Raw genomic sequence first — 26,228 nt, 5'->3', positions numbered from 1 at the left:
TTATTTTACCTCCCTATTTAATGAATATATGGTTTAAATAATGGAGGTCGTAAAGACGCAGGTAAAAGCTTACAGTTATATATATATATATATATATATATATATATATATGTATATGTATTATATATATATATATAATTACTGGATCAGCAATTTGGGGCAGGGGTGGCTCAGCGGTTAGAGCACTAGGCTATTGATGAAGGGTTGTTGGGTTGTTGGGTTTGATAAATGAAAAAAATATTAAATCCAACATCAGTGCAGTTTAGGTTTTGTGTGTACCACTTTGTTAAATTTTGAATGAGACAATCACTGTCCATTTGCCAATGGTGACCGAATGAACGCAATAATTTTACATTGATTGAATTCAAAGATCTGATCACAAACATTTACCTAACTCTCTAGTTTTACGTACAACTTTTGGGATTACAGTAGACTGACATCATTTAATGTGACACTGCAGGTGTGCTTTAAGTGAATTACTGTAATAGTTTTTAATACACTTAAAGACAAAAAAAATGACAAAAGTCTATTATTATTATAAAAGTCTACCAAAAGTATTTCCAATGTATATTAAATGAAAAGTAACTCATTTTTAATTAAAAGTATACTTTATCATGTGTTTATCTAAATATACTATATTATATGTTTTTAAATTGTGATCAAAGTTTACCTGCAATCATTTGATGCAAGAATATTATTCAAGTATTTGTTTTATTACATAAATATGCTAGTGTATTTACAACATACTTAGACAAATCTCAGCATGTTTAAATACAATTAAGTGCACTTTTTTCACTAAGGGAGCCTATAAACCTAAAAACCTGTCACTGGTTCACCAGTTGTCCTTTCTTGGAACACTGCTGGTAGGTACTGACCACTGCATACCAGAAAACCCCCACAAGACCTGTCTGATGTTTTGGAGTTTCTAGATGACCCAGTCGTCTGGCCGTAACAGTTTGGTTCCTAGTGTGCAACATTTTAATAGTTCAGTAGATGCAGATAGTCTTCAGCAAACTCTGTTCTCCAAACAGAACATAATGTAGCCTAGGAACCATAGGAACATCCACAAAAGGTCTTCCACCAGTGTGAATAACCCTTTACCTGAGTTATCACGGTTCTGTATTGAATCATTGTCTGAAGAGTGTGTCATTCAGGCATGTATAATCACTTGTCATGTTAAACATTTTTTGTTTTGTTTTATATACAGTAATAATTTACAATATAGACTTTAGAATAGATATATAGAATATAGATATGAAACTCAATGTATTTTGACCACTGAGGTTTTTAATGTCAATAGAATTACATAATGATTTTATAATGATAAATCATATACTTCATTATTGACGATCTGAAGCTTTTTTCTACAGATTATAAAAATGGCGAAGATGCACAGAACTGACATATTACAATAATATTATTTTTGTTACATTTTATTGAAAACATTTTGATTATTATTGAAAACTTACCAGAAGGTTAATCTTTTGTCAGTCTTTTGCTCTTTTGTCAGTGTGCAGTTTGTCACATACAGTTCTAGTAGTGCTACTCATATTGATGGTCTTTAGTGGAATTAAAATGCGTAGTGTATATGTATATATATATGTGTGTGTGTGTATTTACTGCATACACTCATACATTTATATATTACGTATATATGTATATACATTGCATGCACTCTTATATATATATATTATCTTATGTCTATATGTGTGCACACTCTCTACATTTTTGTAAACACCAAAACATTTGGTTCTCTAAAGAGCCAAACCATGTTTGTAACAGAGATAAATAACCCTGTAAAGAACCATTACATCAAATTCGTAAAGAACATTTACATCAAACCAATAAACGGTTTAAGAAAGAAAACACAATTAAGAAAAAACCTTTGTAAAGAGTTTCTGATTAAGAACAGTTGGTGAATAATACCCATGGTTCTTTATGGAACCCAAAGTGGTCCTTCCATGGCATCGTTCAAGGAACCCTTTGTAGCACCTTTATTTTAAGACTGTAGGCAGAGCTGAGTTTCTCCCGAACTCTGTAAATGTAGACCTTTTGCACTGGAACTGAATTCAGCAGAAAATCAAAAGGTGTGTTTTTTGTCTAATATTTTGAAATGGTTGATTGGAATTGAGTATATATGAGTGGAACCTCTGACTTCCATTACCCTCCTTTCCAGAAGGTGTTGTCCTAGAGGCTCACATGCTTTACCCCTTTCATTTAATGTATAATGTAATTTGTAGTTTGTATCATAATGACAGAGATCCTGGTCCTGGCCCTGGAGTCCACCTGCCCTGTGCTTTCCCTGTACCTGAATCACATCAGTAATGAACATAATTCATTTTGGAGGGCCCTTGATAGTCACATGCCCTTAGAATCCTAACCCCCACCTCCCCCATGCGCTGGCCCTGCCTACTGGACTAGAGCTGAGTGACGGTGACTTATCAAGAACCTTTGGTCTGCAAAATTGTATTATTACTATTATCATTATTGTTATTATCATTGTTGTTATTATTATTATTATTATTATTATTATTATCATTATTATTATTCAAATGATACAAAACTGCATATTTCTAGTAAGACTGTCTCCTCAAGAGATCTGGTTTCTATTTTAAGCTGTGGATGTGAAAGAGGAATGAATACCAGACAGCTTTGGTAGTTCCACATGAGGCTGGGTAATAAGCCAGTTCATGCCACATGTGCTCCATTGTTTATCCACTGTGTTGTGGAATGTAGGGCATTACTGATTCTGAGTACTGATGAGACCAGTCAGTGGAGACAGTACGTCCAGAAATCTGATCTTTTACATTCCAGGAACTTTAAGAAGTGCTTTTATTAGTTGCTTTGTTTTTTTTTTGTTGTTGTTTTTAGCTCAAAGTAGAATCCCAGCAGCGTGTCTGTACAGGCGTCTAGTTCCTCTTTCTAGAAACTAGATTAAAAATCCCTCCACTCCATTCCCCGCGTACCCACCCGTACCTCTAAAAACAAAACACAGAGACAATGCATGGATACTGAAGCCCTTCGTCATTTCCCAAACCCTGCTGTGAGCCACCTGCACACTTGCATGTGGGAGGCTGTTAAAGCAGATGATAGGAGATTCACACCCTTTTCCTGGGGAAAAACACACTCACACACACACACACACACACACACACACACACACACACACACACACACACACATATCTTCAGTATCACTACAGTCCCAGCAGTCTCACAATTACCAGAAGAGCTGTCAAAATGTGTTTGAGTGATGAGTTATGAAAATAGCCCTGCTGCATAATTCCCTCACTAAGCCACTTGCCTGATGGGCATTCATAACTTTGTTCATGGTTCATGCAGACAGTAAGCATGCTATGCTTTGAGTGCCCCCTGCTGACCGCCCTGATAAAGGTTAAATGCCTGTTATGCCAGTGGCATGGAAAGGTTTGGGCAGGCCTGGTCAGAATATCTGTTACTGTGAATAGTTAGGTGAGTAGAAGATGATCTGATCTCCAGAAGGCTTAAAGCTAAAGCTGAACAAGTCTTTTCACCATTAGTGCATTATTTTATTTTCCTTTTTAAATGTTCATTTAGAGGGGCAAGGGAAATGAGCACCAAGCAAACATTTGGCCACCCAAAAAGACTTGACCTCACAGAAAACTTTGACCAAGGTCCCAGGCCTTATAATAAAAACCTTATAATAAATGGACAAAAGTATTGGGACACCTGCTTATTTATTTTGTCTTCTGAAATCAAGGATGTTAAAAAAGTGTATCCTGCTTTTGTTGAGGTAACCATCTCTACTGTCTAGCGAAGAAGGCTTTCTACTAGATTTTGGAGGAGCATTGCTGTGTGGATTTGATTGCATTCAGCGACAAGAGTGTTAGTGAGGTCAGAATGTTGGATGATTACCACCCCACTTCACCCCTAACACCCCAAAGGTATTGGATGGAGCACCACCATCCATCATTTCAGAGAACACAGTTCCTTTGCCCCACAGCTTAAAGCTGGGGGGCGTTGTACCACCTACCGGCCTCCTGGCCCCGAGAGAGCACAATGGCCTTGCTCTCTCCAGGGTGGCTAAATGGCACTTTTCCCCCAACATCACTCTAGTACAATGCTGGCCAGCACTGGCATCAGTTCGGAAAAAGGCACTGGCTGGCTGCTCACGTGTCAGAGAAGGCATGTGTCATCTACATCCTCCCAGTGTCAGTGTCCCACTGCATGTGATGAGGGAGAATATGTATGGGTAGGTTAAATGGTGACCCAAATTGGGGAGGAAAAGGGTAAATAAATTATAAATAAAACCTAAAAAATTAATATTAACCAACCTAATTTGTATTTTGATATCAACTGTATACATTATTGTATGAAATACAATAACTTAATATATTTTTATTTATATAGAATATAAAAAGTGCAATCTTACAACAGACACAAAATCAGAGTCAGTCTTTATATCATTTTATTTATTCATCATCAAGTGCAGTGAATAAATATAAAAGCCTGAAGGATTAGTACCATAACAAAAAACCCTGCATTTGACCAGAAAATGAGAGAAACGAGTTCTCTTTAGGCAACACACTGTAATGATGACCACTGCTCGAGTTATGAAGCAAGAATGCTCCTATGGTCCCCATACTGGCAAAAGCAAGTCAGCCTTTTATACGCTTTAAGTATTAGTGGAGCATCTTAGCATGAATGACATTCAACTCTGTACATTACCATGTCTCACTACTTCTAGTGTAAGTGGCAATCGAATGCCGCACATTAAATAGCTGCAGTGGAAATTTGCATTTAAACCTGCTTGTAAAAAATAAATATTCATTAAATCTATCATAAGTGTTGCTCAGCACTCACCAATTCAATTAAACAATAATTATCTAGGGGCACAGTGATTACACAAGTCTCGAGACGAGGACACTGGTATACAGTATTCTGGCATAGTGCTAACAGATTACTACTGTATTATTTAATGTTGTTGTTGTTGGCCACAAACAGGAGTTCTGACTCCTCAAGTACTACAAAAAGGCCCTATCGCTGAACACTCCGACACAGCAGAGTACTTTGACCCTTTAGATATTAAGTGCAGCATTTAAATCCAGTGGAAAAAAAATAAAACACCCAATCATTCAATATCAGTGACCAACTTCAGTCAAACATCAATAAGGGGCGTTTCCAAGAACCTTCCCCTTTTCAAGCATTTCTGGGAATTCCACCGCAGCAATTAATGAGTAAACATCACAAACAAACACGTCTTACAAATGATAGTGGCCTTTGAGCACGAACACAGATTTCAATGTAGCAAGCTACAGAATGAAAACATCAGCAAAGAAAAAAAAAAAAGAACAAGAATGTACTTTTTACTCTTGGCCACGTTTTACATACATATGATGAGGGGGAGAAAATTGGACCTCTGTGCACATTACGCAACTGGCAGTGATGGGGCAGCAGCCAGCCAGGCTGTCAATCATCCATGCCTATGTTGCGAAACAGGTAAGACATCGACTCTCCGTTGTGGATGCGGCGAATCGCCTCCGACAAGATCATGCTGATGTCGACCGTCTTGATTTTGGGACACTGCAGTTTCTGGATCTCGTGTGGAATGGTGTTTGTGACAACCACCTGCAGGGTGTATGGGAAGATCATAGTTGTTCTGACAGCTCATCTCAGTTTCTATTTTTAGAACATATATACACTGTATATCGTCACTATCACACACACACACACACACACACACACACACACACACACACACACACACACACACACACACACACACACACCTCGTACCTCCAAAACGGAAACTTCACAGAAAAAGAACTTTCAATATAGTAGAACGATCAATGGAAATCAGTGTAAAAGGTTTTATTTCAAGTCATTTTGGAGCATTTCTATTAGTGCATTCGTCAGGACATTTAAATACCATGTAAAAAGAATCAAATGACAAAAAATGATGTTTTTTGTGGTTTTGCAAATTAGGTTCTAATACAGACCTCATCAATAGCAGACTCCTCTATGAGGCGAGGTGCATCAGAAGAGAGGATTCCATGAGTAGCCATCACAAAAATTTTGTAGGCCCCTCGTTCCTTCAGTGTCTCAGCTGCTGCCAGAAAACTATCCACATCATCAATAATGTCATCCTATGAGGGGGAAGAAAAACATTGAAACTTGGATTCAAAGTTATGGATGAGACAATAAAAGGTGTTTTTAGCAACTACATTACAGAAGTCTGGATAAAATGTCTATATAGGAACATACAGCCTCCTTCAAACATGCCTTTATATGGAATTTAAAGTCTTTAAGAATGAATTAAATTTCTTTGCTTAAGGGCTCCCCCTACAGTTGGGAAGTGTAATTCTCTTTTACAACACTGCTGCAAATCACAAATTACACTACAAGGATACAAAACTGCAAAAGAAGCATGTGGACTGAGGTGGTCGAGAAATACTACAGGATTTTTACACAAAAAATGTAATTGAATGTCATGTTAAACAGGATGTGTCAAGCTGAGGAGGTCACATCCTGTTTAAAATGACATTCAATGTGATAGCGTGAAAGCGTGGCTTCAATGTGATAAGGCATCATATCAGAGCTGCAAATTCCAATGATGCTTCTGGTTACGCAAGCATTATGCAGTTCTGGTGAGAGGTTTCATGCAGCCCCACCAAAGTTTCATAGTACAGTAGCACTGTTCCTGCCCAGAACGATAAGGAGCGAGATGTCATTCTCTCTTCTACAGTGAGTGGAGCATCAACAGCATTCTGAAGCTGCTACTTTAAGGTAAAATCGCTACATAATATTGCTTTAACTGTAACTGAAACCCTGATAGGACTGACTGACCAGTTTACCTGCAAGAGCTTATAGACAGCTAGTAAAAATAGGAATTTGAGAAAAGCAGAATGTCTGTGTTTGTACAGTTGTTTCCATTCCAAGAGTGTATTTTTAAAACATGATTCAGACCTGAGCTATGGGTGTGTCAAGCTGAAGAGGTCACATCCTGTTTAACATGACATTTAATGTGAAAGTGTGAAAGCGTGGCTTCAATGTGCTAAGGCATCATATCAGAGCTGCAAATTCCAATGATGTGACGCCTGAACATTACCTCGAAAACCTCCAGATTTGAAACTCACCACAATGATAGCAATTCGGCCACCTACATCTCCCACCACAGTTATTGGAGGCTTTTCTTTTGGGATCAGCACTGTGTGGGAGACAACAAAGAGATTTACAAAAACAGATTCATCTTCCAGTGAGAGGAGAGGCACAGAAGTCACAGTCCAAATCTAGAGAACTAAGGTGCTCACATGGTATCTCCAGACTGGGATGGATGGCTCCCATGTTTTTCACAGTAGGTGGAGAGTGCCGTCCATCCACAAGATCCGATTCAGCATCCTGTGCTTCACCATGGATCACGGCGATGCCTAGCCGAAGCCTTTCAGCGAACGACTGGGCCCTGCGATGCACAAGACAGGCGTCTGCTTGTTGTTCCATACCTGCTCTGAAAGAGCTTATGTGGTTATGAGGCAAGCTGTGTACTTACCTTTTAGCTGAGGATGGAGATTTGGCCACAATCACAGCATTTCTGTAATCAGGAATCTGCATTTCAGGGAAAAGGCAGAACATTTAGAAGAGATGCATGGGTGAGCATGGAGACATACACACACACACACACATACATACATATAGATAGATAGATATAGATATGCAGTTTAAACAGCCATACACTGAAGACTGTATCTGTAACCTCAAACAGAACATAAACAAGTGTGTTTGGGTCAAAGTTAGAAATTAATAACCTTGAAGGCCTAAGGGTGGTTTACAGCTAGTTTATTATTGACTCTATATCTGCCGGTTACAGTTCTGAACGTCAGCAGTTCTCTACTGCTAGAGCACAAGCAGATTGTGCAGCCAGCACTGAGACTGAAGCTGTACCTCTTCCTGAATGTACTGTAGCAGAAATGGAGACGCTCGTAGGTTGTCTACTGGAATGTTGAAGAAACCTTGGATTTCCTTTTGATGCAAATCCATAGTGATGAGATGAGTAAGACCTGGCAAAAGTGGAACTGATTGTGAAAACTCGGATACTGCTGATCTTTTTGTTCACCCCCCCACCCTCACCCCCGCCCATTTTGTAACCTTCAACCAGATTAACAAGAGAGTACCGCACTGTGTTTTTACACTGTATGCTTTCCCAGAATACCCTACGATGTGAAAGACACATGCCACTGAAGAACCAACTTTGGTTAAACAAAGAACCTTGTTCTTTAAATTGGTAAAGAACCTTTACATCAAACTTGGTTCTTTATGGAAACTGATGTGGTTATTCTATGGCACGGCCCAAAGAACCATTTGAAGTAGTTTTAATAAAAATGTGGTGCTTTAGAATAGCTTGATGAGCTGTGAAGTCTGCAGTATTTTAATAACAAAAAAAAAATATATATATATAAAAAAACATGTTTACCTGCTTTACACATCATAGAGGCCAGCAGCTTAGAGACGATGGAACCTCTCTTCCTCATTTTGCACTGTTTACTGTAGGGGAAATAGGGAATGACTCCGATGATATTCCGAGCACAGGAGGTTCTACAGGCATACACCATGATGAGCAGTTCCATGATGGTTGTGTTAACGTCCCTGTGAGGGGAGGGAAAAAAAGACAGAAGGGAATCAACAGGTCCCTTCCACACGTACTGATCGAGAGGAGTTTTGATTAAACTGAATAGTGGGGGGGCCTGAATAGATGTGGGTCTTACTTGGATACAGTCTGGATGATGAAGACATCTTTACCACGCACTGACTCCTGGATCTGAACACGTGTTTCTGTATGGAAACAAAAGCCTTTTACATGTATATTCTTCAGCCTGCATGGAGTTTATTTGTTTGTGAAATCTATGCAAATCCCTTCTGAACCCTAACACACACCAGTCTGTTTTTTAAACTATACCCACCCACCCTCTGATGTTTATATTCTATTAGACTCATACACACACAGTCAAAACAAAGTGTGTCTCGCTTCCATTGGTGAACAGTGGCTCAGCCATCCACTTTGTTTTGTCTGCAACGTCCAGCGTGGAATGCAAAGAATGAGCAGCCCCTCTGCAAAATCAACAATTCAGATTGTGCCCCTCAGCCCTAGTTATCCCTACTAGGACATCCAAAATGACATTCCCATGACTAACTTGCCACTGTGAACGTACATTTATCACACCCCAATCAGATCAATAAAAGCATGATGATGCCAATGTATGTATAAATAAATAAATAATATCCTGTCAAAAACAGTTGTGGTCTTCCTCAGAACCACTGTCTGAGCCCCAAATACTTTAAAACGTCCTTTCCATCAAACTAAATCTAGAAAAGCAAACAAGAAATGATGTGTTACTAAACATGTCAAATGTATCCACAGTCATTAATCAAAAACGAAGCACCTCAGTGCATCCTAGCAGAGGAAAGTAGGATGGGGAGAGCAGAGATGGGAGTGAGTTAGAGCTGGGCAATATGACGATATTTTATTGTATTGTGATAAATTCTGTTTTCGTGATACACAATATGCTTTTCTACATCAAGGATATGGTCAGTGCTTAAATAAGACTGATCAGCTGCACGTTTCATTATAAACTGTGTAATTAGTGCTGTTTAACTTGATGAAGTGCAGCAGATTTTGAGTAAAAAAAAAATCTGAATAGTAGTTTAAGAATATGTTGCAACTGATTCAATTAGTGTGTGATTACATGTATTGTGATAAGTATTGTGAAAAAAAAATCTTATAATATTGTGAAATTGTATTTTCACCATATCGGCCAACCCTAGAGGGAGTTATGTATATGCTATACACGCACCCATGCTCACTTAACAAGGCTTTTTAAATGCAAAGCACTTATACCCCCAGACCACACGAAACGTTATACTGTTGTGCCTGTACAGATCACAGACAGACACACCACAGCTTGAGCTTACAACTTCATTTACTGGATACTGGGTTTCATCTCACCTCTGTTTGCTTCTTGATAGACTTGCACCTTGCCAAGCTCCACACCTAAGCGTCTGTGACAAACAAGGAAGAAAAATAATCATCAGTAAGAAAAGGCCAATTTAAAAGACACAGCAAACTAAAGGTGACATCTTCTCTTTCAATAAGTTCACACCACCTAAGGTGAATTATTAACCAGAATATTGCTCAACTCCGTGACAGGCACAAGCCTTTCTCAGATTAGCAGCTGCACGTTATGCTGACAGCTCAATATTTCCACCAGGCGGAATCTCATTCCACTATATGTGAGACCTAATAAGGTAACAGTTATTCACACAACACTGATTCTGAATCAACTGCATTAGAATATATTACCCCAATAGTAACCTACTCTGCAATCCTTTTACCCAGCTCCCTGCTGGAGGGGTTGGAGTTGGCCGTAAAAATGACCAGGCCTCCCTTTGCGGCGTTCATGTCCAGTTGCTTCTTGGTTACTACCTCGAGGGACTCAGGCAGTGGCTCCCTGGGCTCCCAGGCACTGCTGAGCCCTTCCTAATAACAGTTTCACAGGCAGACTGTTAGTTTAACACTACACAACACAAGTATGTCGGGTCAAAGCCTGTAAGGAAAAACAGCAGGAATACGACACATTCAGCTGTAACACAAATTATAACACATTAGTGAGGTTTGCCAGATAACCTTATAAACAACAGCATGTTTCAGAGTTTCTAAAAGACACACTATATGTCCAAATGTTTGTGGACACCCATTCTAATGAATGCATTCCGCTACTTGACATTTCACCCATTGCAGACACAGATGAGCAAATGCACACAGCTTCTCTAGTCCCTGTAGACAATTATTGTCATATAGAATAGGACTCTCTGGAGCAGATAAACATGAACCTATTGGCACCATGCTGCCTAATGCCAGGCGTGAGCTAGAGGGGTACAAAGCCCCCTGAATTGAGCTGTGGAGGCGTGGAAGAGCCGTGTCCTCTGGAATGATGGATGGTGGTGCATCCAGTACTTTTGGGATGAGTTAGGGAGTTGGGCATGAGGTGAGATGGTGCTCATCCAACACCCTGACCCCAAAAACACTCTTGTCGCTGAATGCAATCAAATCATCACAGCAATTATTCTCCAAGATCTAGTATTAAGCCAGTTGCTCCAACAAAAGCAGGAGACACTCTTTTTTTTAAATATGCTTGATTTCAAAAGAAACTATATATGAGAAGATGTCCCAAAACTTTTGTCCATATAGTGTATCTGAAAGTGTCTTCAAGTGTCCATGACAACAAGGCTTTCTCGTGACAGGAAACCCCCAAGGATCGTAGCTAGCTGGCTAGCTAGCCTGCAAGGCTAACTTATTGTCTATTTACTGTTAAACGTAAACTACCCGCAGCCAAAATCAAGCACGGAAAAGAGCAGATGTGCAGGTATCTCCGAAAAGATCCACACTACATCAATCCCACCTGACACTCGAGTTACACAGGCTCACACTAGCTAGCTAGCAAGCTAACTTGGCTAGCAGACGCTAGCACTATACTAGCTACATATGGGACGTTCCGCTAGCTACAGCTTCAACACCACAGCCAGAGTTAGGATAAAACAGAGCCATGGTTCGTGTTATCAGTTAGCTGTATTGATGTGGTGATTTCTCTCACCAGTTTGTCTTCGTTCGGCCTCTCCGACTGACTTACTTTATTACATGGAGAGCACGGGTTTCAAAGTGGACATAAGAGCAACAGCGCTGGATAAGAAACAACCGTCGCTCGCTGCACCACCTTTCAAAATAAAAGTCCAAGTCCAAGGCAATCGCTCCCTAGGGCGGATTTAGGAATAAGCGTGCTCTCAGATGGACATTTTACCTTCCTACTTAGAAAAAAAAAGATTAAGATATTCTTCAAATATATTCTTACGAATTTTGTCATTTTAACTTTGCATTTATTCTAATATTATTCTGATGTTAAAGGTGTTTGGTGGTGGTTAATGGGGGCCAGAGTCACAGAAGCGATTAAAGAAAGAAATTCTTAAGAGAGAAGTCAAATTAAATAGCTAGTATTTAAGATTTATTCTAATGTTATAAAATGTTCCCACCTTTTGTGAAGTGTTTTATATCTTATTAGATGCTTTTGTCTTTACGTGATAAAATGAAAAAATGGAAGATAAATAGTTTTTAAAAATGAAAAAAGCCTAAAATGAATAGTTTAAATTAATGTTGAATTCATTGTTGTGATTTTAAACAATTCAATTAGTGGAGATTAAGAACTGCATGTAGAAACATTCAAATGAACCTCTTAGTGTTATCTTAAGATTATTGCTATATATTTTGATCGATATTTAGGTGCAATATATGAGACAAAAGGTGTGTGACTAGCTATATTTAACCTATATTTAATCATATGTCTGGACTTTTTAGGTGTTTTCATTTGCTTTTTAAATTGTAAAAGCATCTCACTGCTAGTTGTACCGCGTATAAAACTATTATTATTATTATTATTATTATTATTATTATTATTGTCGTAGTTGTTATTGTCGTCGTTGTTGTTATTTTTATTCTTGTTATTATTATTATTATTATTATTATTATCGTAGTTGTTATTGTCGTCGTTGTTGTTATTCTTATTCTTATTATTACCGTCATTATTATTAGTAGTAGTATTAGTAGTATTACCGTTGTTATTATTATTGTTATTGTTATTATTATTATTATTATTATTGCCGTTGTTATTATTACTGTTATTATTGCCGTTGTTATTATTATTATTATTATTATTATTATTATTATTGCCGTTATCATGATTGTTATTATTATTATTGCCGTTATTATTATTGTTATTATTATTATTATTATTATTGCCGTTATTATTATTATTATTATTATTATTGCCGTTATTATTATTATTATTATTATTATTGCCGTTATTATTATTGTTATTGTTATTATTATTATTATTGCCGTTGTTATTATTATTATTATTGTTGTTGTTATTATTATTATTATTATTATTATTATTATTGTTGTTGTTATTATTATTATTATTATTATCATTATTATTATTGCCGTTGTTATTATTATTGTTATTATTGCCGTTATTATTATTATTATTATTGTTGTTGTTATTATTATTATTGTTGTTGTTGTTGTTATTATTATTATTGTTGTTATTATTATTAGTATTATTATTATAATTATTGCCGTTATTATTATTATTATTGTTATTATTATTATTATTATTGCCGTTGTTATTATTATTGTTATTATTATTATTATTATTATTGCCGTTATTGTTATTGTTATTATTATTATAAACTTACAGCTCTGAAATGACGCGATATCCTGAATGGGAAGGTGACGAAGCGCCCTCTGATTGGTGGATTTGGTGCTGGGAGGCGGGCGCTGCTGTTTGGCGCCATTTGTGGGAGAAGGAGCTGCGCGCACTGTATCAGATGTAGATTGTATTTGTTTTGTTTTACAGTGAGAGAAAAGCGGCCAGTTTCTTTGCTTTCTATGTTGTTCGTTGATGTTTCCACCTAAATGAGTAACTGTATAGTGTTATTCACGCGTGTGTCGTCTGTTTTTCGTCAACCCGTAGGCATGTAGATATGTGATTGTTTTGGAGGAGTGGGTAACTAGCGCTAGCTGGCCAGCTAACCCGGTTAGCCAGTTGGGTTGGTGAGGATCTCGGTTAGTAGACGTCTGTTTGGTCACTCGCTTTTAGTATCATCATGAGATTCATGTTAATTTGATTAACCACAGCACTGTACTGTAGGAGACACCGACAATGTATTACCTGGGCTTGGATATATGGAGAAAACTCTGGTGAGTGGCGTCGTAAGTTTCCTTGTTTTCGAGGACAGGAGCTCGCTAGTGCTGTAAGTCACGTTACAGTAGAACCGAGCTTCCCTGTTTCTTTTATTCATTTCAGATGTTTTAAGTGTTTACAGTTAAAGCATACCTGTCCTGAACACACCTGTTGCTGAATCACATAGCTAATAGACACTGTGTATTTCACTGGGACTGTAATGTTGTCTTTATAGACCTAAGCACTGGAAAAGCAGCACCAACTATGGCTGGCGTTGTTGCAATGGCAGCTGTTATTGAGGACTTTGAGGCTACTCAGGTTTGTGGTCATATTATGTGTATCTCTATAGCTTTGATGGTTCTGAATGTGCTGACTTTATTAAAAGCTCTTAAAATATCTTAACTAATTTGAGGGAACAATTTATACAATGTTAAATTGATAGAATGGATTGTTAAACAGAGGGGGTCTACCTACCGTGATATTTTAGGGGCTTGGTAAATTGTACTATTTGTGTATTTATTCAGCCATGCAAGAAGTTGAGGAAAGATGATGAACTGCCACCTCCGAAGACCATCACAAACTACTTCATGCCCTTGCCGAAGTCTGTGGAAAAGCCTTTCTCTCCACCTCGGTCCAGCAACATAATGGATTACTTCAGGAAGACTTCGCCTGCTCAGGAGAAGATCGGCCCGTCGCAGAAATGCAGCCCCCTTCAGTCTGCAGAGCCAGTCAGTGGTGAGGAGGTCTCTGCTAAGCTGGGTAGGGCTCCGAGGCAGAAACGCACCAGAAAGTCCAAGGAGCAAAGCAAGCCTCGGCAAGAGGAACAGGAGGTGCTCAGTGATGGCTGTGTAGTGTTGGGGAGTTACAGTGAGTCTTTAGTAAAGGAAGATGGCAACCTCTGCATGCTTGGCAGTGATACTGCCGCCCTGCTCTCTCAGATCAGCAGTGACATCTGCATAGATGAAAAATCTCCTAAAAGAAAGAATACCACAGAGACCTGTGCGAATGACGGAAAAGTGAAGGATGTGTTGTGTAATCGTAAAAGTAAGAACCAAAGCAGGGATGAGGATGGGTCTGCAAATGATGGTGCATCACCTGGAGAAGAGAACTGTAGAAATATGAAGTCTGTGGTGCGTAAAAGTAGGAAGGCAAGAGTCAGCCAGAGTGACTCGTGTACTGAGCTAGAGCAGTCTCTGGCTGATGCTAGTCTGGAAGTCAATTTGGATGAGACGTCCGTGCTGAACAGAAGCACCGTCACAGTGTCCTTTGAAGACTTTTTACAGAGTCAGAGCCAGGACGAGGAAGGTCCTGAGCCTGACACATGTGGTGCTGAAGCATTCAGTGATGCCAAGTCTTGTAATGACGTGAGTGAAGCGGTAGTTGCAGCTCCACAGGTGTCACCAAGAACCCTTACAGTCAGAGCTGAAGTGCATCCCATCTCCCCCAACCACGATTCAGCTAAGAGCCCTGAAGTGAGAGTGGCATCAATATTCAGTAGGAATAAAAAGGAGAGACAAGTAAAAGATGGCAAGACGTCCTCTGCTACCCTTCAGGTGACCGCAGACATTCTGCCTGACCTTAAGAGGAAATCCAACGTTGTTCTTCATGAAGAAGATTTGGAGCTTGCTGTAGTTGAATCCAGCTCCACTCCCAAGTGCACTCAGGAAGAAAGGAAGCAGTTCATGAATGCCTTCAAGCAACCAAGTCTGGACGGATCTAAAGGGAAACCCACCAAGTGCCCTGGAAAACCGAAACAGGTCCAGGAAAAAGCTCCAGAGTTGGCAGAGAAAGAGCCCGACGAGAAAGCTGCTGAGAGCAAGCCCGATGAGGCCGCTGCAGAACAAAAGCAGAGTATAGAGCAAAAAACGTCTAGTAGTGTTGGGAAAAAGCGATCTAAGAAGTCTGGGAAGAAAAAACAGAATTGTGCATCTGAAGAGGCACAAAAGCATGAGAACCTTCCCACATCCATGGATGTGGATATGGAGAGTGGCTCTGTTGATGATCATGAAACACAACCTCCCAAGGAAGTTAGAAGGTCTGCAAGAGAGTGCACACGCAGACAGACAGCTTCTGTACCCGAAAAGATTCTGCCCACTCGCAGAAAAAGGAGCCAGGAGAAGGTGGAAAAGTCTACAGTGTCCCAGGATGACCCAGCTCTGGCTTCTACTCCAAAATCTCACCGACCCAAAAAGAGTGTTTACAGAGCAGAGATGCTCTGTCCACCTGACAGAAAAGAAAGCCCCATCAGGTGGGTTTCACCTCGAGTCTCTGATGTTTAACCTTTTATTTATAGCAGTTTGTGTCATTAGCAAGTTTAACATGGTTTTATTTCTGCATGTTTTGTCAATCAGAATGAAATTCACCAGAGTGTTTCCATCTTCGGCCACAAAAGTTGGAGAGTTTGACATATCAAGTCCTGTTTCTATGCAGGTAATTGTATGGTGTCCTTATGAATCTTCTGTTTATGTTTTAAATGATTTACATCTCAATGACGACCTTTAAAATAAATCATTTTAACAGGAATCAAATTCACTGAAGAAAAGGAAACAAGCTAAGAAGTTGGTCCAGAAAGCCAAAGCACTTCAGCAAAGTAAACAGACTGCTGCAGAGGAGCAGCCTCCTGTGCGCCGCTCTGCACGAAGAAAGGAAACTGTCAACACGAATTACTGTGAGGATGAGGTATGGCCTTTTTTTTTTTCGTTTATGTCCAGCTTTATATTATGTATGTACATGTACAGTTATTAGCTTAATTACAATGTCTGAATGAAATTTTGCTTTCTGTCTTCTGATATCTTTGCATCACATAATTGTCTGTTTTTAGGACTCTGTAGTCTTTGTGGAAGATAATTTAAGCAACCCTGTGCCTACCTCTCAAGAAAGTGGCCGAAATCAGAAAAGTCTTCGCAGTTTGAATGATGTTTTAGGCAAACACATACCTCAGAAGACTTCTAAGAACGCTCCAGGTAATGCAATATGTTAACAATATGTAACTTAACCCTTTACATATTTAAGACTTGAATATTGGCCCATACTTTATTGCTCACCCTTAACTGACAAATTATATATTAGTAATTATAACCCTTACTAAATAATTTAGCTTTAGTCTTAAGTGGGCCTTACAATCTTATGTCTCCTTTGTTCAGTGTTAATTTTATTTATTCGTAAACATTGATTATTTGTTTAATATCTGTTCTTTTGGCTTTTGCAGCTTCTAAACTGGCCCCCATGTTTTTGGATAAAAAAGCCCAGAAACCCACAGCAGTGATCTCCATATTTGATGACAACAGGTATTACCTGAGAAACAACTAAAAAGAAGAATCTTTTAATGAATTTATTTGTTCACTATTGAAAACATGCAAGTATATTTTTGACTTTCCGCAGTCGTGACGGCTCTGAAAACTCTCAAGATGACGAGCAGTTCAGAGCAAAGCGTGAGTTTCTGAAGAGTGGCCTACCAGAGTCTTTTAAAAAGCAGATTGCCAAGACTGCAGCTAACAGAGAGGCCTACACCCAGGCCTGTGCTTCATTCCAGCCTGTGGTGCATGTCCAGCAGAGAGTCATGGGTAAGATGATGTTTCTGTATCAGAAATGATTGAGATATACATGAAAACAATGTGTTGGTTTAAATGTTAGAGAACATGGTTTAAATGTTAGAGAAGTAGGGTTGGGACCAGACGGCAGAATTCCATCCATTCCATATTGCTGTGCATTAGCCATTTAGAATGATCTTAATCCTAATCTGAGACACCTTTTTGTGTTTGTTTTGACAGATTGCTCTATGTGGACACTCCAGTGGCCCAAAGGATCTTTCCTGAGTGGTCTAAAAGAGTTTCCCCAGTTACCATTGATGCCACGGTTGTCCTCGACAGGCCTTGCAGGCCACACTACAGCTGCTCTTCGGACCTGCAGAGAAAAGGTAGATCTGTTAAATGATAACTGTGTTCTGGTCTGGCGATTTACTTGTAATATAATTTGACTGTGTTTATGGCAGATAGGAGTTTGAGATATGCAAGTATACAAACCATAGTATGGTTATGGAAACATCTCTTTCTCTAATCTTTTCAGGTGTCTGGTTGTCAAGAAGATTTTACAGAGTCCGTTAAACAGCGTCTGTTAGAAGAAATTAGCTCATCAAATCCCTCTTTCCCCGTCCAAAGATATTTTACCCGGTTCCTTAAAAGATACACAGACTATTTGTTGCAGTCTGCTGCTACTACAGGTAAGAATATTTGTGTCTTGTAGGACTCAAACTTCTTAATATCAGCATATTCTTTTGATATTTCTGGCAAGAGGCTTGTCTGAAGTAAATAATAATTTCATTGTTCTTGTTTTGAATTTTCTCAGAACCTGATTGTGGGTCTAAAACGCCTTGTGTTGCCGGCTTGACGAAGCCTATCGGAGGAAAGCGTAAACGTGTAGATGAGGGGGAGAAATTGGGCAAGTTAGCCAAAAAACAGAAGTCAAATCCTACAGAGGAGGAGATCATGCTCATATCAGAGATCTCAGGCACAGAAAGTGGCGCGACACCAGAGACCACCGACTCTCTGGATTCCAGTAGAGGCCGAAGGAGAAGATCACTGAGGCAGAAACAGACAGAGGAAGAAACTAAACACTCAGCACCTGAAAACAAACAGTGTGACACTGTGATTATACTTGATTCGCCATCCTCAGAGACTGCATCCACTGAAGGTGATTTCCCTTCCCCGTCCTTATTTTTAGTGCTACTATATCTGGCTGTTATTCAATCTGATAAGCTACTGTTCCTCTTCTCTTAGATTCACTTTGTAAAATCTGAATGTCCTATTTCCCCAGATGGTGTGAGGGAGGATATGTTATGGACTGAGAAGTACCAGCCACAGCACTCTAATGACATCATTGGAAACACCGCTTCTGTTAGAAAGTTGCACAGGTTTGTACTGTATAACACAGTTGATAAACATGATTGGATGAAAGGTGTTCTGGCTATTTTTAGAGAAATTATCCTATGGAATGGGAAGGCACATCGCTTATGTTGTTTTATCATTTCCATTAGCTGGTTAAAGGAGTGGAAACTCAGGGCTGACCGTGAAGAGAGAAAGAAACAACAGGAGGCAAAGCAAGGGGATGACAGTAATGGTAAAGAAACCTGCAAAGTTTAATGATCAATCCAGTTAATGTCCCATTTTCCAGATCTCTGTTTCTAACCATACTGTATGACTGTAGATTCCTGGACTGGTGACAGTAGTGAGTGGTTGGAGGATGCAGAGGATCTGCTCTGCAACACACTGCTCATCACAGGGCCCACTGGTGTAGGCAAGACTGCTGCTGTATATGCTTGTGCCCAAGAGTTGGGCTTTAAGGTGTGTGTTCTTTTAATGAAAACATCCGTTTTCTGATTACAAAATAAATGTGTAAAAAAAAAAAACATGAATTAAATAATTAATTTTTTGCTCTAGGTTTTCGAGGTGAATTGCTCGTCCCAGCGAAGTGGTCGACAGATCTTGTCTCAGCTGAAGGAGGCTACCCAGTCTCACCAAGTGGACATACAGGGTGTCAATGCCCATAAGCCCACCTACTTTAACAGTTACAGTAGCAGCAGCAGCTCGGCCAAAACAGGCTCCTCACCTAGTAAGTGCTTTCTACATGCACTAGTCCTCTGGCCGCTGCTAACAGCAAAACTATTACTTCTATGCCTTTTTCTTACTTTTTAATTTTCTGCTTATATTTGTTGTTTTCTCCATTATAGATTCAGTCTTTCTTTCCAAATCTTTGGTTTAGAAAAGTGTTATCTAGACTTTAAGTGATTGTTTCTCCTCTTATCACAGGAAAGCTTAACTCCCCTAGGAGAGTCATGTCATCTCCCAGAAAACCTCCTCAGTCCCCTCGAGGTGCTGTGAGAAAAGGTGGCTTGGCACCAACTTCACTGGCCAATTTCTTTAAAATGGGTGGGAGGCCCACAGGCAAAGATGCAGGAAATAAGGACAAGAAGTCTCAAACAGGTAATTCGGACAAGTCTTTCTACTAGTCAATTTACAAATATTGTAAATATTTGTTCAGTGGCTGTAAAGTCTTCAATCATGGTTTAAACTGTGGCTTGTTTCTTATTTCTTGCTGTTAAAAAAGCTTGCTCCAAGAAATCAGCCAAAATGACTCAAAGTGAGGGCAAGAATCAGGAGCCTGCCAACCCCACAACTGAAGAGCAAGGCAAGAGAACTGCCACCTCTCTCATCCTGTTTGAGGAGGTTGATGTTATATTTGATGATGACTCTGGGTTCCTGGCTGCAATTAAAACCTTTATGGCCACAACAAAAAGACCAGTCATTCTGACTACCAGTGGTGAGTAATTATAATACCTGTTTGGTAAATCAGAAAACCATTGTCAAATATAAAATATGTGAGCTCTACTAACTCCTTTTTCAGACCCGACATTCAGTGCAATGTTTGATGGCTACTTTGATGAAATCCATTTCAAAGCTCCTTCTGTGGTAAGACCCTTTCTGATTTGACTGTTTATGACTGGTAATTAGTCTGCTATGGTATGTGGGTCAAATGTGATTGATTGGCTTTCGTTTTTTTCAGGTCAATGTGGCAAGTTACCTGCAGCTGATGTGTCTGGTGGAAAATGTGCGAACAGACACTCAGGACTTGGCAAGTTTGCTGCGTTGGAACAGATGTGATGTTCGGCAGAGCCTCCTGCACCTGCAGTTTTGGGTACGCAGTGGAGGAGGACGACAGATGCTGCTCCCTGTCTCATCAGGTAAGTGCATTAATGTGCTTGCTATTTTATTTATGTATTTATTTTCATATATTAAATTGCTTGGTTAAAGCAGTATTATGTGAGTATTTCTTGGGGTGTGTAATTTGCATTTTGAATCACGCCTAAAGGACATGACCTACGCTTCCATTTTTAGACAAGCAAAGCGATGCAGAAGTGGCATTGGACTGAGGCAGTAATATTGCAGTGTTTTACACAAATATTGCCACACAGCATTACACAGTTCTCGCAAGCATGGTCCTGCCTGCTTCACCAAAGTTACATAGTTCATTTGAAGCATTCTGGCTCACAGTGCCAATAACAGAGACCCTATTCTCACTATTACAGACAGTGGAGCATAAAAATTATTCTAAAGGCGAGAGGGCACAATTGGCCATGCTCTCCGGATGAGTTGCCAAGTCTCAAGCAATGTTGGCTGGGACTGATGTCTGTTAGCTGGTGTGGCAGAGCTGGAGGCCCAGTGCTTTCTTCCAAGCATGTCAGCTGCCCAGTAACGCTGCATTGGAAGCAGTTTGAAAAGGGGTGGTGCTGGCGTTGCATCCTTATCGAAATAGACAAGTTCTACATCATACCCTCCTAGTGTCGGGAGAAAATAAAGACAAATAAAAATTGGGACAAATGACTAATGTTTCTTGTCTTTTTTTCAGGAACTCATGAGTGTGAGGTGAAGAAAGAAACTGTTAAAGTGGAAAATGCTTCTAGTGCTGGACCGCTACACTCTGTACCGCCCTGTCATACTGGATGCACAGAGTCATTTCTGGGTCTTCTGAACCTGCAGCAAGATAAGAAGGTAGAAGATTTGCTTAAGGTAAGTTCCTCTCCTAAATGTCTTGTTTTACTCCATTTTTTTATTTTTTATTCTAGATTATTCATTTCTCGCATTTCTTCTTTCAGTGTGATCTTTCAGCAGTGCAGAGTACAAGTTGCTTGGATCTCCTTTCAGAGACTAAAAGGAGAGGTTTGAATTTGCTCTACTCAAATATGGAAGTGTTGCTACCTCTTCCCATCAGTGCTTTAGCAGAGCCTTCTCTTCCACCACTGCCCATATCAAACCCAGAACCCCAGACTGGGCACATAGCCAGACTAGGAAATGTAGCCCAGCAGGAGGAGCACACAGACGACACAAGCCCTCTCAAAGTGTCGTCCAGGATGAGGCGGAAAAAGCAGCTGTGTTTGGATGATAAGAATGTGTTTCAGTCGGACTCCGAGTCAGAAGATGGCTTTCTGTCCCTGCCAAACCCCAACTGTAACCCTGCTGGAAATCCAGATACAAAGCAAGGGCAGGATCAGGCTTCTCAGGAGGCACCAGCTTCTGAAGCTGCTTCTGTGAGGACAAGGAGGGTCCCGCTTTCTGAAGCTGAGAGGAAGAGAAGTAAGCCTGTATCACAGTGCCTGAGGTCCATAGCTGAATATCTGGACCACATGTCATTCCTTGATTCATCTCTGCACTATCAGCATCCTCACACAGAGGGCGCCTGTAGACCACAAGCTTTTGACTGGACTGGAGCAGAAGTCAAGAGTGGAATGACTGATGAAGTTCGTCTTGAGTGTGGAGGCCATACGAGCGGGTTCGAGTCAGATGAAATCAATGCTGTGATAGCAGGTCTGAGTTTTTGGAAGTGTAGGGCTGGGGTCTCTGACGCCTGGGAAAAGGCCCAGGCACTGGAGGAGGAGGAGGTCAGGAGGGAAGCTGTGGAGGAGCTGACTCTTCCAGTGCCCTCACACAGACGGAGTTTCAGCCTTGCTCACAGCACACCCTGTGAACCCAGGTTAGTGTTTACCAACAACTCATTTCTCCTCAGAGCAACTAGTAAGAGCGCTTATGCTGATCACTCACCAACTAACTAATTCTTATAAGTTTTAAACCCATGTGCATGTGCCATTGTGCTTTACAGGGTAATGGAGATGCGGAGGGAGGTAATGAGCACAGTTCTCAACAGCCGCTCATTAAACACCCTGGGTAACAGAGTGGCAGCAGCAGTGGACTTCCTGCCCTCTCTGCGCACCATATGCAGATCAGAGAGGTTAAAGGAGCAGGGCAAGGTCAAGCGCAGGTGAGAAGGCATTTTGAAGGCATTGCATTGCAAGGTTCCTGCTATAGAGCTCAGATCTTCTGTTAGAACGTTTCGACTAACGTGAACTGGGTGCAGTTTCAGGTAGCGCAATGCACGGAACAGTTCTACATTAGTTATCACTCAAAATAAATGCTACCAAAATAAATCTGGAACCTAAAAAGTTTATCCCCAGCATGAACCAAAGAAGGGTAGGCTTTTCAACATGAACGATGACTACATCTATGGGTGTGTCAAGTTGTACAGGAATGAGAACGTGACAATGTCACCACCCTTAAAGAGCATGCAGTGGTTAACACCCATTGATGTAGCCTTGGTCCTGATCAAAGCTGGTGTCAGTTCACTGCATGGCACCATGTTTCTTAGAATTCTATATCAGTTCAAGATCCAGATCCTGATCTAATTGACCTAACTGAAATATTGAGGAAAAACATACTAGATATTATATACATATTAGACTTAATCCCAGTTGTCCCAGGATAGGCTGCCATCACTCACCATGAATGTAATTCCATATGTTTAATTACACAGATGCTACAAGTCAAGTCAAGACACTTTTATTGTTGTTTCAAATGTTTGCAAGTACACAGAGGAGCAAAATTAAGATCTATGGTGCAATATTGAGCAACACAACACCACAATAGACTACATAACAAGCAGTGTGCATACAGAGAAAAGCAATACCATAAATATGAGAATTACAACAGACATCAGTCACAGGAATCAGGCAGGACAGTGAATGCAGGTGGTGAGGACAAAAGTGCAGATATGGACAACACACTATGGCATATAAGGCGTTATACATGAGGTTTTGTCCACTAAGGTTTGTAATTTGCTTTTGTTTTTAATCTACTTTACAAAAAGGACACTGGAAAGACCCTATATCTTAACACGAATTATTCTGTGAGGGTGGTAACTTTATTCTGTGCAAACAATGACTTCATAAAACTTGCAAATAAAAATATATACATATGTGCCCTTCTATGCTGTAAAGTTTCCGGATGAATCATATTAGTAAATGTGCAAGGACAGGAAGTGGGTTTCACATTTTGCATGTGGCTTAAAAATGCATGAGCTTTAATACCAGAAGCCTGTTGAGTGTATGTGTGTGTGTGTGTGTGTGTGTGTGTGTGTGTGTGTGTGTGTGTGTGTGTGTATATGTTCTAAATATACTGTTGCACCACAAACCAGTAAGCATTTATCTAGGTTGTAGACTACATCAGAGTGTGTAGAGAAATGTGGGCAGTCAACAATAACAGTATTCATTTGTTTTAATGTAAATTGACCTACTACAAGAGGTGAAGTGGTGCTTAAATTGTGCTCACATGCTCTGTTTTCTTCCTTACAGGTTCATGCACTACTTCAATGGCATTCACCTTGATCTACCTAAAAGCACAGTGCAACACCTCGCCTCAGACTTTCCTTGAATCACTCGTTAAGGCAGCCTTTTCCTGGCAGCTGGTTAATATGAATTTGTACAGTAATATAATATACCCTAATTAGTGAGGTTTTTATGTTTCCTAGTGGACAGCACACGACTGTCTTCTGTTTTATATCTGACTTGCTATGGAGATCCTTTTGTATTGTCCTTTTGTCATGTAATATTTTTTATCAAGTAATAAATTTGGGCTTGCCAACTGGTCAGAAAACATGTTTTCTCTGAGAAATGTATGTATTGTTACACTGGGTTTTGTTAGCTGTTCTTATAAAAGCCTAAGCTGTTTTAAACCAACTTCTTTGTTAGTTCATCACCTCTTCACAAAGTAGACTTAAAATAACACACTAGTTTGTTCCTGGGCACTAAAAATGAACCTCCTCCACCATTTCTCACTTGCTTTCTATACAATTTAATACCTCTTAATCAGTGTATTTAAATATTCACAAAGACTGTCCTATTTAAGATTTCCAAAGACAATAAAAATGTGTTTCTTACAAAGCTCTCATATCTTCACATATGTTTTTCAGTGCCCTCAGCAGCCAACTATACCATCGTTCAGTCTGCTCATCAAACTGAGTCTTTGAACACTTGACCATTTTTTTGAGAAGACAGAACTGCTGACTCGCAAGATCTCAATTGTCATTTTTGCTATATGGACAAAAGTATTTGGACACTTGCTCATTCATTGTTTGTTGTTCTGTCAAAGGTATTAAGAGTTTATACTGCTTTTGTTTGGATAACTAATGGCCTGCTTACTTTTTATATAATAATTATGCAACCTTACTGTGAGGTTTGAATTCCTAACTACTTTTTCACAATATTTAAATGCATTTTTCATGATACACAATATTTATCCCAATATTACATTTATTATAAGTGACATTCTTACAACCTACTATTCAGATACTCTCCTGTTCTGAATACAGTGATTGTTTTTTTCATCTAAATAAACCATTCTAATTACACTGTACTGAAATGTGTAGTTGATCAGTGTTCTTTAAGCACTAACAATATCCTCAAAATATTAGAAAAGCATATTCTAAAGAATGTTGTGCATCACGATAACAAAATGTATCATCTAAAATGTGTTCACCCCCAACTTGTCCTGAAAGTTCTGGACGGAGCACTATCATTCCAGAGAACACAATTCTTCCACAGCTCAATTCTGGGGGGCTTTATGCCCCTCTAGTCCACATCTAGCAGTAGGCAGCATGGTGCCAATAGGTTTATGTTTACCTGCTTTAGAGAGTCCTAGTAGGTGAATGCATTCATAAGATGGGGTGTCCACAAACAATTGGACATATAGTGTACATCTATTTCTGTACACTTCGGGTCACTGAAATTTAACATGCATTTAGCTTTAATTGATGTATTCATGTTTTTTTTTGTTTTTTTAAAGATATTTATGGTATAATTTTATGGTTTCATACAGTCTCTGCCTCTCTGCCACATTTCTCCAAAATTGCAACTTCACTTTTTCACAAGTCAATGTAAAAAGATTTATATATTATGATATTATTATTTTATTTATTATCAAGTCATTTTGGAGCATTTCTATTAGTCCATTCATCATGGAATTGAGGCTGTGGTGATATGATGAGTGGAAATTCTTATTTTATATTTTTGATACAGAATTTTTAAATACTAATTTTAAAATGTTGTAATAATGTAAAGTTATTTAATTTTATCATCAAAACTGTCCTCCCAGACCAAGCTAAAAACAAAACCTATGAGCTTCATCTTCTTTAGTCCACAATGGATATCAGTTTCACAGTTGTGTACAGTGTCTGCCTTCCCCGTTCAGACGGATGTACAGCATTTATATATTTTTGATGGATAAATTTACACAATCATGTGTTGATGTTACATCCTCCTGAGGCCTACCAGTTCATTTTTATCCACTGTGTGTGGGGTGGATAAAAAATATGTCCAAATGTTTGTGGATGCATTCAGCTACTTTAGGTTGCTGGCGCAAATGATCACAAACACACACACATACACACACACACACACACACACAGCTTGTCTAGTCCCTGTAGAGAAGTATTGCCCTCTGCCCTGCTCTTGTTGCTAAATGTGGTCTACATCTAGTAAAAGCTTTCTTCCCTGGACAGGAGAGACAGTTACTCCAACAAAAGCAGGATCAACTCTTTTTTTTAATTCTCTGGATTTCAGAAGAAACAATGAATGAGCAGGTGTCCC

General features: G+C 39.5%; 2 protein-coding genes across 10 annotated transcripts; one reads left to right on the top strand and one right to left on the bottom strand.

Annotated features, from left to right (window-relative positions):
• Nucleotides 1-4,423: 4,423 nt before the first annotated feature.
• prpsap2 (phosphoribosyl pyrophosphate synthetase-associated protein 2) lies at nucleotides 4,424-11,724 on the bottom strand. Of its 6 annotated transcripts, none has more exons than XM_072676316.1 (11): nucleotides 11,621-11,724; nucleotides 10,346-10,506; nucleotides 9,976-10,028; nucleotides 8,738-8,804; nucleotides 8,446-8,618; nucleotides 7,917-8,032; nucleotides 7,525-7,580; nucleotides 7,289-7,437; nucleotides 7,115-7,185; nucleotides 5,978-6,124; nucleotides 4,424-5,606 (listed from the first exon to the last, which is right to left on the bottom strand). In XM_072676316.1, the coding sequence occupies exons 2-11, from the start codon at nucleotides 10,426-10,428 to the stop codon at nucleotides 5,448-5,450; spliced, it is 1,074 nt and encodes a 357-aa protein (XP_072532417.1). In that variant the 5' UTR covers nucleotides 10,429-10,506; nucleotides 11,621-11,724; the 3' UTR covers nucleotides 4,424-5,447. The 6 variants fall into 6 exon arrangements, with proteins under 6 accessions (XP_072532417.1, XP_072532419.1, XP_072532418.1 ...); XM_072676318.1 differs by having other exon boundaries at nucleotides 11,657-11,687; XM_072676317.1 differs by having other exon boundaries at nucleotides 10,346-11,724.
• Nucleotides 6,635-24,958, top strand: atad5a (ATPase family AAA domain containing 5a). 4 transcript variants are annotated; one of them, XM_072676312.1, is made up of 24 exons: nucleotides 6,635-6,764; nucleotides 13,553-13,779; nucleotides 13,998-14,080; nucleotides 14,287-16,010; nucleotides 16,114-16,192; nucleotides 16,283-16,441; nucleotides 16,584-16,725; nucleotides 16,971-17,049; nucleotides 17,144-17,325; nucleotides 17,533-17,678; nucleotides 17,828-17,981; nucleotides 18,107-18,451; nucleotides 18,575-18,671; nucleotides 18,795-18,877; nucleotides 18,965-19,101; nucleotides 19,198-19,369; nucleotides 19,567-19,740; nucleotides 19,865-20,077; nucleotides 20,162-20,226; nucleotides 20,321-20,498; nucleotides 21,164-21,324; nucleotides 21,411-22,285; nucleotides 22,412-22,570; nucleotides 23,937-24,958. In XM_072676312.1, the coding sequence occupies exons 3-24, from the start codon at nucleotides 14,027-14,029 to the stop codon at nucleotides 24,013-24,015; spliced, it is 5,457 nt and encodes a 1,818-aa protein (XP_072532413.1). In that variant the 5' UTR covers nucleotides 6,635-6,764; nucleotides 13,553-13,779; nucleotides 13,998-14,026; the 3' UTR covers nucleotides 24,016-24,958. The 4 variants fall into 4 exon arrangements, with proteins under 4 accessions (XP_072532413.1, XP_072532416.1, XP_072532414.1 ...); XM_072676313.1 differs by lacking the exon at nucleotides 6,635-6,764 and having other exon boundaries at nucleotides 13,350-13,644; nucleotides 13,730-13,779; XM_072676315.1 differs by lacking the exon at nucleotides 13,553-13,779.
• The last annotated feature ends 1,270 nt before the right edge of the window (nucleotides 24,959-26,228 follow it).

This window comes from Salminus brasiliensis, chromosome 3 (assembly GCF_030463535.1).
Source record: "Salminus brasiliensis chromosome 3, fSalBra1.hap2, whole genome shotgun sequence".
In the NCBI taxonomy this organism is placed as follows: Eukaryota; Metazoa; Chordata; class Actinopteri; order Characiformes; family Bryconidae; genus Salminus; species Salminus brasiliensis.
Note: the sequence above shows the minus strand (reverse complement) of the source record. Positions and strands in the feature narration are given on the sequence as shown.

Bases quoted from the DNA above. Each gene is read 5' to 3' on its own strand.
- prpsap2 (XM_072676317.1), bottom strand. From the start codon at position 10,428: ATGAACGCCGCAAAGGGAGGCCTGGTCATTTTTACGGCCAACTCCAAC. The intron at 8,033-8,445 runs GTAAACATGTTT...CACTTTTGCCAG, and splicing joins CTCTATGATGTGTAAAGCAG to GTCTTACTCATCTCATCACT. The intron at 5,607-5,977 runs GTCTGTATTAGA...TACACCCTGCAG, and splicing joins AGGAGTCTGCTATTGATGAG to GTGGTTGTCACAAACACCAT.
- atad5a (XM_072676315.1), top strand. From the start codon at position 14,027: ATGGCTGGCGTTGTTGCAATGGCAGCTGTTATTGAGGACTTTGAGGCT. The intron at 16,442-16,583 runs GTATGGCCTTTT...GTCTGTTTTTAG, and splicing joins CGAATTACTGTGAGGATGAG to GACTCTGTAGTCTTTGTGGA. The intron at 17,050-17,143 runs GTATTACCTGAG...GACTTTCCGCAG, and splicing joins TCCATATTTGATGACAACAG to TCGTGACGGCTCTGAAAACT.